Source organism: Chamaea fasciata, unplaced genomic scaffold (genome assembly GCF_029207755.1).
Source record: "Chamaea fasciata isolate MVZ Bird 193981 ecotype frontalis unplaced genomic scaffold, bChaFas1.0.hap1 SCAF_4, whole genome shotgun sequence".
NCBI lineage: Eukaryota > Metazoa > Chordata > Aves > Passeriformes > Sylviidae > Chamaea > Chamaea fasciata.
In genome coordinates this window covers 410,246-421,242 of record NW_027094089.1, presented here as the reverse complement: position 1 = coordinate 421,242, position 10,997 = coordinate 410,246, and the positions used below count along the sequence as shown (strand labels likewise).

General features: G+C 45.8%; 1 protein-coding gene and 1 long non-coding RNA gene across 9 annotated transcripts in view; one reads left to right on the top strand and one right to left on the bottom strand.

Annotated features, from left to right (window-relative positions):
- The window catches only part of NEDD4L (NEDD4 like E3 ubiquitin protein ligase), an 81,730-nt gene that overhangs the window by 31,032 nt on the left and 39,701 nt on the right, over positions 1-10,997 (top strand). For 3 of the 8 annotated variants that reach the window (XM_066180653.1, XM_066180655.1, XM_066180654.1), the window contains exons 3-5: positions 3,410-3,491; positions 5,109-5,147; positions 5,838-5,891. In XM_066180653.1, the coding sequence (XP_066036750.1) occupies positions 3,410-3,491; positions 5,109-5,147; positions 5,838-5,891 (175 nt within the window). Of the gene's footprint in view, positions 1-3,409; positions 3,492-5,108; positions 5,148-5,837; positions 5,892-7,621; positions 9,647-10,997 lie in introns of those variants that run through there. The other 5 variants (XM_066180652.1, XM_066180651.1, XM_066180650.1 and 2 more) reach the window with 3 other exon arrangements.
- LOC136288007 (uncharacterized) overlaps positions 1-10,997 on the bottom strand; it is a 29,339-nt gene that overhangs the window by 5,137 nt on the left and 13,205 nt on the right. The window lies entirely within an intron of this gene.

Sequence of the window (10,997 nt, the reverse complement as noted above, 5' to 3'; positions counted from 1 at the left end):
GTGGTCATTTTGGGGCTTGTTGAAACATTCAGTTTCTCTGACTCAGGAGCAGAGGGAGGCACGTGCCTTAAGGGCTCAGTCAGGAGGTGATTCTGTGTATACCTGCACTGAGGAGGGTGCAGGTGAGCTGGATGCAGTGAGGGATGGGAAAAGAGGATGGGTGAAGATTACTGAGAGCCAAGTAGTGGTCCCAGGGAAAAGGCCAGGGAAAGAATCAGATTGGGATGTGGCTTTGGGCAAGAGGCTTCTCTGCCTTCACACTGGAGTGTGCCGGGATTTCTGTAGCCAGAATTACAGGAGCTGTCGATCAGTTCCTTCACGTATGTGAGGCAGAAAAGGGGCAGCACAAAGGGAATGGTTCTGTGTTCCTTACAGAAGCAAAATTGTCTTGTGCAAGACTGTTCCAAAGGAAACCAGCCGGGCTATTTTGAAATGCAAAGTTTGCCTGCGTGTGACGAGCCTGGAATTCATGCACTTGCATAACAAGTGTTACTAAATTTTATATGTGGGGAGGCGGTTTCAGCTTTTAAAATAAAAATAGAGCCATGTAGGCCTTGGTAGTTCCATTGTTCTTTTACATGTGCCTGTGCTCTCCACCCCCTTCTTTTGGAGCTTAAAATAAGTAAATAATACATCATGTCACTGGCAGAAACTAGTTTGAGACTTGCTTTCAAAACTGTTTCAAAAGTATAGAGCACATGGGATTGCAGACTCAAGTGAACAAATGGGCCCCAGTTTCACTCTGCTCCAAAGTAATGTGATTTTTAAAGGAGGCTGATCTTCCTGGAGATTTTTTTGCTGGGGTTTCTAAGCCCTCAGTGCTTTTGTTGTCCTCCAGAAGAAGAGCTGGAAGCTTGCCTTCTCATGCTGAGATTCAAATGAAAGATGGTAATTATATGTCTACAGTGGCTTGAGCTTTAAGAAAACGCCAGATACTGCACGCTGGCAAAACCATGGCAGATAGCTAATTCGGGATGTCTGAGGGATTCCAGAGGTCAGGGAAAGGATTTCCTAAGACCTCAGATTGTTTTGATGGCTGTTGTTCTGCCAAACTCTCTTTGTACGAACTTGTGGTTATGATTAACATAACTTCCATTATTAGCATTGTTTTCTTAGGATTCCCTTTTATTCTCCAGAGTACTGTTATCAGCTTCAAGGTTCTCCTGATCTTGACAGGCACCGACGTTCTCTTTAGGTTCTGGCTGATGATGTTTGCATGTTTGGATAGATGAGATTTTAGTGCTTTTAATCATTTTTGATTTTATAGCGAGGGACATTTTAGATAGGTGTTCACAAATCAACTCCCCTTCATCTCCAGGCACTGGTATGTTGGTGGCTGGGCTCATTTCTCTTTTGAGCACCACCTGGTCCTTTGAAATTCATCTTTGTTGCCCTAAAGGTAGGTTTATTATGCCCCGTGGCTACAGTCGGGTCACATCTCGGGCATTGGCTGTCCGTCAGTCTGTCCTGTCCCTGTGCTGATGTCTCTGCGCCTGCAATGCTGTTTGAGGGCTGCCAGTGTAACCGCTTGTTTGGTGGTTGGAATCTGAGCCCGATTTGAAGGAATAAGTTTATTAAAAGCTTTACAGTGCTTTTTATTTCTTGACTTCCAAACATCAGAATTTTAATATTAATCAGGTGCATTCCAGTCACTGAGGGCTCGTGTAACTGCAGCGTGAAGAGCTGGCTGACTGTAGGGTGCCCCCTGTGTCCCGCACGGCCGGTTGGGCTGGGCAGGGAGCTCTGTATTCCTCGTGGCCCATCGCCCTCGGCTGGAACGCCTCTGTGCTGCCGCAAGAGCCGTTCTGCCCCCGGGGGTGGGCGGCGGTGCAGGGCTGTGTGAGGCAGCTCCTCTCGGGCCAGTGTCAGCTTTCCTTGCTCTCCAGTCTCCGTTTGTTTTAAGTAAACAAATGCATGTAAGTAAACAGTCTCAAATATCCAGTCGTTTGGGTAAACTCCAGCTTCACCTTCAGGACCGAGAGCTTGGCTGCACAGCTCAGTCTGACTCACTCTGGCCCTGCTTTTAGAGCAGGCAGAGATGTCAGTAGTCTGTTCAGTAAAGGCAAAATTTCCTTACTGAAATTTTTAATAAACTTAATTTTTCTCTAGGTTTTTTTTTTTAATAGAAATAGATTTAAAAAATAATCTGTGCCACTTTCACAGTTTTCATTTTCCGTAGGCAGAAGATTCATCCAGGGTATTTTAGCATAATTATAGTATTTTTAAGGGTTCCTGAAAACAGCGTTGCCCAAGTATGGATTGATAACCTAAATCTGGGAGGATAGCTGTAAATATTAGCACGGCACATCAAGCAGTGCAAAGCGGCATCAGCATTTCTTTATAATCACTTGGCTTTCTTCTAAACCTTGGTGCTTAATGCTGAACTTAATTGCAGTCTAAGTGGATGCATTTATGTGCATCTACTGATAGGAATAATCAGTCCAACAGGATGTCTTGTTTATTCTTGTTTCCAGCTTTGTGGCATTTTGTATTTGATACATGCAGCATCCACTGTTATGAACACGCAAGCGCTGATTGTTCTCTTGTGATACTGTCACAAAATAGTTCCTTAAATCCAGAAAGTATCAGCATTTGAATGACTCGGTTGGAGAATCTGAGTGTCTGGGGGTATTGTGAGTGTCTCTTGTTGATGCTTTCCAAAAACCTTGGATCATCATCCAGGCGAGTGGGCTGCAGCCTTGAGGGAAGCACCAGAGCAGCTCAGAGTCCCGGTTTTACCCAGGCACCCATTTCCTCCCTTCAAGCAGAGGCTCTGCTCCAGTTCCACTTCCTGGCACTGTACCTGCATGAAGTTCATCTGTCCCTGCAGGATTCTCTTTCTCCAGTTTAGAGCACGGAACCATGGAATGGTTGGTGTTGAAAGGAGCCTAAAGACCATGCAGGTCCACCCTCTGCAGGGCAGGAACAGCTTCCACTAGAGCAGGTAGCTCTCTGCCCTGTCTGTGAATCACTGCTGGTACTGTGCAGCTTGGTTTTATGGTTCAAAACAATTACAACCACTGCATCAAAATGCTTCCTGTTGTACTTCCTGTCAGCCTCCAGGGGTTCCTTGCAGCCAGACCAAACCAAACCCCACAGCTCCCAGTTTTTCCTGACTGGTTCTAATGGAGTGCATGGGCATCCTCGTGGGCAGGAGCTGTGTGGGAGCAGGCAGGGGCAGAGCTGCAGGGAATGATCTCTGCTCTTATGGGCAGGGTTTAACTGAACACATTCAAACACTCATTTTCAATGTGTTGGTGGCTTACTGGAGTTCTGAGCTTTCACTGAAGACAATTCCACTAGAAGTGTTTGGAGGTGCTGTTGTTACCCAGTTAAATGACAAATTCCTTCTGCAGTGCTCTTGGGCTGTGCCATTGTGGGCCATTGAATCTGATTTCTTCTTTTGCAGTGACCCCTATGTGAAACTTTCCTTGTATGTAGCAGATGAGAACAGAGAACTTGCTCTTGTGCAGACCAAAACTATCAAAAAGGTACGTATATACCCTTTTTCATTTCATGGCTTTGGAAGGATTAACAGCACTAGAACATAATTCTGCTTTAATTATCGTTTATGTAACAAAAACGATCACTCTGTTCAAAATTTCCATTTTCAAACTATTTTCCTAATATGGGAATTTAAAACAAGCAGATGACAGAAGATATGCTGTAAGAAAAGCCTGGGATTTCTTACATTTTTAATTAGAACCAAAACTGGGTTTTATTTCGTATCTCAATTTTAGTTCGCACCAACAGAATTCCACCAAGGGCTATTTGTCATTATCCACCAACTAAGAGTGGGACCTGTAAAGGTGGAAGAGATCCCTGTGAGTTACCAGGCATTTACCCAGGACTCTGCTGCCTCCTCCAGCAGGTTTCCCTGAACTCTGTGGTTAAGCAGCTTTTGGAATGAATGGATTGTCAGTGGGTAGAGTGCCCTCAAAACCAGCGTTAGGCCAGTGCTTTGGTAAACTGTATTTACCCTCTCTTGCCAACAGCAGTAGCATTTGATGAATACAAGTGTTTAAAATGTAACGTTGTTTTCCTTACTGCTTCTTTTAATTTATTTTTGACTGAGGGCATTGTGCTCCTTCAGGGAAAAAAGGTGAAAGTTTCTCTGTGCTCACAAGCCCATCCCTACCCTTCCCCTCTTTGATTCAGCTGCCCTTTACAGTGGTCTTTTCTTTGAGGAAGTATTTCCTGCTCTGCCACGAGGTCCTGTATTCCCAGTTTGTAGGGATGCAGTATAGTCAGCCCTCAAGCCCTGCACATGAGGAATCCATTGGATCTATAGCGAGGAGTAAGATAAACAGCCAAGATTCCCCTTCTCCACCAGAACAGAATTGTCGTGGGTGTAAAGCCAATTTTTCCTGTCAGCTCTGCCCATAAATCTCTGCTGTGTGAGAGCATGAGGGAATGCTTTGGCATGAGCACAAAAACATTGGACAGATTGTCCAATTGTTTTTATACTTACCCAAGCTTGAATTCCCCAGATTACTGTTTGTAGTTCTCGTCTCTTTTTTATCAATTTGTTATGTCATGCCTGAGCTCACTTCAGCTTGCAATCTATATGCACATTTATTCTGTGCATTTTAGTCAGGTTATTAAAATTAAAATCCTTGGGCTGGGAGGAGACTGGAAGCATATCTTAGCTCTTCCAAGGTCTAACCTTACTTTTTCTTTTGGGTTGTTTTATTATTATTATTTTTCTGTTTATTTCACAGTATAAATCTGAGCATATTTTTTGTAGCCCTAAAGTTACCTTTGTGTTTAAAGAATACCTTTTTTTTTTTTTTTTAATCTGGGTTTAAATGAATCTTGAGAATGAAATGTCTTCAGGATTTATTTCTGCAGGTTCTCAATTATTTGTCTTTTAATCATCAAATTCTATTTATATTTAACATCTATTTTAGGATCATCTGACTCAAATATCCTCCCACATTTGGTTTACTCAATAGAGAACTTCTAGATGGCAATGTATGTTTCAGTTTCTTTTATGACATGCTTTTCTTTTTATTTCCCTAGAAAACTGTCACTTGCATGTATGTTTTTGTTATTGCACACCAGAAAACTTTACCTTCAGTATGTAAATATTGTTATTTCTTTTACAGACACTGAACCCTAAATGGAATGAAGAGTTTTACTTTAGAGTAAGTTCTTCTTTATTTGTGGTCATTATTAGAACATGCACAGCTGATGTTATTTTCTGTTTGTTGTTGATATATTTACTTCAAGGACCTGCTTGCCCTGATGTACTGAAAAAAAAAAATCAACTGGATCAAACACTATAAAACTTGTTGCTGTTTAGTAGCAGCTGTTTTGTCTTCCCGACAGAGTTCTTTTTATGTTTGTTTTTGTCCTTTTAAATGCTGGCAGTCTTTCTGCTTCAATTTAAGTAAATAATGTTCTGGAGGTGTATTTGCTGTTTTCAGGTGCTGGGGAGACTTCTGTTGGGTGTTCCAAGGGTGTGTGTGTCACATGGGCTAGGGATGGTCAGCCACGGACAGTCAGAAGCATACCTGGATGTGAAATTCTGAAGGAAAGGCAGCAAAACTCCTGCTCCTAATAAATCAATCAGTCATTCAGGGAGCCCTGATAGTCTGTCCAGCCTGGGACTGGGTCCTCTGCCAGGGAAATGCAGTAGCTGAGTACAGCAAATAAAAGCTTTCGTGTCAACTGCCAGGCTCTTCCCAGTTTGTAGTAAGGTTCTGGTGCTCCAGTTCAGGTAAAGATTTACAGCAGACCTGTTGGTCCCATCTTTGATTGCTGCCTGAGCTGGGACCCAGATACTGTTAGAGACCAGCCACCGAACTTGCAGTGACATTTGGATTTTCTCACAGGTAAACCCAACCAACCATCGGCTCCTGTTCGAGGTGTTTGATGAGAACAGACTGGTGAGTGCTTGTCTTGGTTGTGTTACATTGATCACAAGGCTCTGTGAGCCACAGCTGGTGAGAATACAACACAGCTTCAAGGTGTCTGTGGTCTGTTGTTTCAGTTTGCCTTTTGAACATTGTCACACCATCTCTCTGGTCATGAGATCAGGAATTAACATTTTCTGGGCAGGGGGCAGTATAATCTTTACTGAACTTGTTTCCTTTCTGAGAATTAAGATCAGAGTTGTGAAGATACCATCATTTAAAAAAATGACAGATCTGTCTTCAAAAAACAGGTTATTTCCTTCTTTCTTCCTAATACATAAAGAGCAAAGGAAAGCACACAAGCTGTAATCTGGGGAGAAAGAGGGCTGGGCAGCCCAGTGACTGGATCTTTCCTCAGGAGGAAGTAAATTGGTGAACAGAGCCTCTGCAGTGGGCTGACCAGGAGCATATTTATTTGTACACAATGATCATAATGACCACTTGCACTGTTCAAACTGCCACATGCCTTTGGAATGCAAAGGTGCCACAGGAACAAGGAGGTAGGTGAGAGAAAGAACTCGTATGCAGTGACAGCTGGCAAATGACAGGTTCGGCATACTCATTTCTGACATATTGCTTTGGATTTTCAAGTTTGTCTGTGCAGTACTGGCCTTAGCCTGGCAGTTTCAGCACTTTTTATTGTTGAACCGATTTGTGTGTGTTCTCCTTCTGGTCCTGCTCCAAAGTCAGTCCGTCCTTGGGCTTGGAACCTCCTGGCCAAGGCAGCACCTGGGGTTAGGAGCCATGGCTTTCCTTGCAGGAGGTCTGTGGCAAGGGGACTACTCTGGGGGATTTGGAGTAGCAGGTTTCCATCAGGTTGTGTTTATAGAATTAGGCACTGAACTGATTATTTTGGCTTTACTCTCACACACTTGTTGTCAATACTTAAATGGCTTTTCTTGGGAGGACTTTGTTTCTTCTTCTTGTTCCCCAATTACCAAAGCACACTCTGCACATGTCTCTGCCTTTCTCAGCAGAGGGAATGCGATGTAGCTTCGTTCTGAGGGCAGAGACCGTGTTCCTGAGTAATGTTTTAGCTGAAAAATAAGATAAAATAATACACCTGTGCTTCTACAAGGCAATCTCCAGGACCATTGCTACGTGGAAGCTCTTCACATTTTTGTTGTGTCTCATAATCCACGTGAAACAGTGTGCCATAGTGCTGGGTGCTGGCAGTTTGATCAGTTTGAGCAGCCATTGCTCTTGGGATTGGTAATTTTCTGGCTTTTGGAAGCAAGCTGCTTGCAAGCAGAGTTGAGATGTCTAGGCAGAGGACTGACCCGCCACATACAGGTTTTCAGAGCTGTTGACAAGATTCCAGCTTTCCAGTTCTCCCAGGAAACAGCTGTCCAGGCCTGAGATGGAGCTGCACTTCTGCTTAACCAGAGTTTCTTTTCTGGTATGTGCTGAGAAGTGTGAGTGCCCTCAGGGCACCGAGTATCATTGCGGTAGCAGAGCTGATTTAGGGTGGTTGGTTCACATTCTGGTGTATCCTGGCCGCCTGTCCTTCTCCTGAGCCCCTCTGGCTCTCGGAGGCTGTAACTGTACTCGGCGCTGGCAGTGCCACGCGTGCCGGCGTTGCTGACTCCCTCGCTGGAGGCCGGCCAGGAGCGGGCAGTTCTGTGCAGGCTCACAGACAAACCAGTACAAACGGACATGCAGCGCCCAGCTCTGCTCTTCCCTCACCTGTACTGCCTGGTAAATCTGGAAAAGGAGCTTCGTGTCTTGCTGTCCTGCGCGTTTCTGCTGCTGCTGGTTTGACTGTGTGAGAGATCTCTGCCACGTGTGTGACTGCTTTGTTTGTACTTTGCAGTTACTCAGAGGGGAGTGCAGGTTAGATTGCTGCTATATTGCTGTAATATATATACATGTTGCCTTTTTAAAGGCAAAAGTTTGTTGCTTAATTGCGTCATGAGCCTGGTTAAAATTGAAAGCCTAACCTAATGTTGTATTTATTCCTGTTCTGCCATGACAGCCCAGAGCTGTAACAAACCAAAATGTCACGCTTGAAAGAATTTTCCTCCTTTGCGTGTGGTGTTGACTTAAACTTTTAACACAAAATGGAAGTGTTTTTGTTGTAGTTACGTTTTTGTCCGAGTGCTTTCTCCGAGTGTGCCCTGTGAATCTGATGTGGTTTAGATTTATAGCAGTGCTGAGTGTATTTGCTGCCTCAGTCAGCTGCGAGAGCTCTCCCGCTGGGGCCGCTCCTCCCTGATGGAAAAGGAGCAGCTGGGAAGGTGCTGTTTCAGGCTCTTGCTGGCATTAAAAAAAAAAAAAAAGGAAAAAACAAACTCCTCACACGCTTACATTGGAGAGGGGGAAGCAGGCCACGTGACTCCCACCATCCTACCCTATGTCACCATGTGTGTAGGAGCGCTGACTGCTCCTGCCCAATCATGCCTGGAATGCTGCTTGCCACTTGGGCTATTTCTGCTATCTGTCGCTCCCAGGGCTGCAGTGCTAACCGTTTGGCAGATGGGACACTTTTTCTCGGAGTTTATGTCTTTGGTTTTTAACTTCTGGCAGTGCCTGAATTGTCGCTGTTCTCCCTCTCCTTTTCTCCTCTCTGTAAAACCATGGCCCATCGGCTGCGGTTTCATTTTGGCTCTGGGAGAAGCAACACGGCCCCCGAATCGGAGATCCTTGCCCGGGAGAGAGAAGATGACTTTTTCATGGCATTCCACACCTTGCCAAGAAGGAGCAGCCCTCACGCCTTCTCGCGGCACGGAGCGGATTGTGGCAGCGAGGGAGATTTGCACGAAGTGGGCTCCTTGAAAAGGAGCACATCCATGTTTATCCCGCAGCTGCTGAACGGCATCGACACGCGCCCCACCAGGAGCTCCTCCATGCAGATCTCGCTCCAGCGCAAAGCTGCCGACGAGAGCGCGGCCCCGGAGTCTCCAGAGGAGACGCTTCCCTGTCAGTTGTCAGACTCCAGGGAGCGTTATGCGTCCCCTGTTGAAAACCACTCTTCTCCGCAGGTGACTCCTGAACGCTCTTCTCCCAGGCTGACAGAAGAGTCAGGGCAGCAGACAGATGGAACTGTTTGCTGTAACCGTAGGATCTTTTGCAGTATTCCTGCTAACAGCCAGAGTGAGGAGGCTCTGCTGACTGCCCAACGAGAAGAAGCAAGTGAAGCAGCTTCGGGTTTGAACATCAGTGGTGTGAGGATTCAGCATCGGGCCTCGAGTGCAGATGTGCCTCAAGTTACTCTACTTCCCTTTGGTCCTGAGGCTCCAAGTAGCGCTCCCAGCCCTGAACCCCGGCGCTGGTCCTTGCAGCATGTGCCAGATCTGTCAGCAAATTCAGGGAAAAAGTTCTTTGTTCTCCAGTTACAGCAACCACAGACAAGTGGTACAGGCGCGGGAGGTGGAGGGAACTTCGGCTTTACTGGCACAAAAGGGGACAGATTGGTCAGGTACCCTCGCATACGGCTGGAAAGGAGTACTTCCTATCCTGTCCAGCCACCAGCAGAAGGAGTTAGCCCCACAGGTGATGGGCTGAATTCAGAACTGCCTGGAAGCGGCAGGAACAGGGCAGAAATACCTGGAAGCAATTCGGTAGAGCGGATGCCTCAAGGGCAGGGCTGCTTGTTTAAAATCAGACCAGATCAAAACATGAGGCAGCAGCACTTCAGGATTCTTGTCACGCGTGGGGCTGAAGAACAAAGTCAGGCTGTTGGTAAGGAGGGTCGTGGCACCCCTGCTCCTACAGCAGCCAGCGCCACAGTAAGTATGAGTGTGCTGGTAACGCAGACTGCCTGACAACGGCTGCCAGCCTGGAGCCAGCTGCAGCGCTGCCATTGGCAGTGCTGGAATGTTCTGCCTTTCTGGGGAGCAAGGCACGGATCATCTTTATTTCTGATGAAGTGTAGCTTTGCTCTCAGTTACGACTGCATCCAGTGTAATGTTTTCGGATCTTACTGTCGTGTGTTTCTTAATTCGCTGTTATGTCGGCTGGAAAGACTTTTTAAAATCAGAGCATTCAAATAGCAAATTAATGTTCTTGTTAGTTGAGTTGGCTGAGACCTTGCTGCATGAAGAGCTCTTCATGCACTCTGGTTTTAGAAACAAATACTTTGGCACTTTTAACTGTAATGGACACATGTGTACTGCTACTCGCTTCAAAAATGTGTATTGTAATGAAATAGTTGTTAAGACTGTGGGAATCTTAGGGTAATTTCAATCACAATACTGGCTTAGTTAAGGGACCGAGAAGTCTGGGGAAAAAATAATCTTTGTAATTTTTGTTTCCTCCTTCTGGAAGTGAAAAACATTTTTGTGTGCCACAAATCCTGATCTACGTCCAAGTGCAGGTGGCTGGGCACAGCTCAGTAAAGAGTCTTGTTGTTTGGATTTGCCTTGATTCGGCGTTAGGATGGCAAAATTAATCTTCTGGGTTTGCTTTGTTACAGCGGATGAGCACTGACAGTTGATGTTTCTCAGCCATTTTTTCAAAGCCCAAAGTAGGAACGAAACTGAAGGGTTTAGATTAGTCATTTGCTTAAATTGCTTTGCTGTGCAATCCAACACGGCCCACTCGAGTTCCCAGCTCAGGGATGCTGTATTTAGCAGAGCCAGCTCTGGCTCCAGCTGTGGCGTGGTCGCTGAGGAGATTTCAGGCTCCATGGCTCCTGTGCTCTCAGGCACTGAAATGCAGCACAGGGACAGCTGCTCCCTGCAGCAAGGCCAGGGGTGACTCTGCAGCTTTTCCGTGGAAAAGCTTACGGGCTCCGTGGTTTTCCAACCTTTTTCGGAGCTCTTCAAAGAGTAAAATAAAAAGAAATCCCTTGCTGGTACAGGTTTGGTTCCAGGACATGTAAGGCAGCAGAAAAAAAGTATGTCTGCTTTTCCCTTTTCTCTTTATTACCCCTTCCTCCTTTCCCAGATCAGCTGTTCATGGAGACCAGGCATAGCCAGTTCTCTGAGTGGCTGTGGGATGTCAGACCTAGCACAGAGGCAGCAGAGGTGTGCCCTGGGGTCTGTGCAGCAGTTCTCATTTTCCTAAAGGATCTCCCCCTCAAAGTCCCTGCTTTCATCCCCCCTGTAGTAACAATTCCCATCCCACAGACAGGCTTCA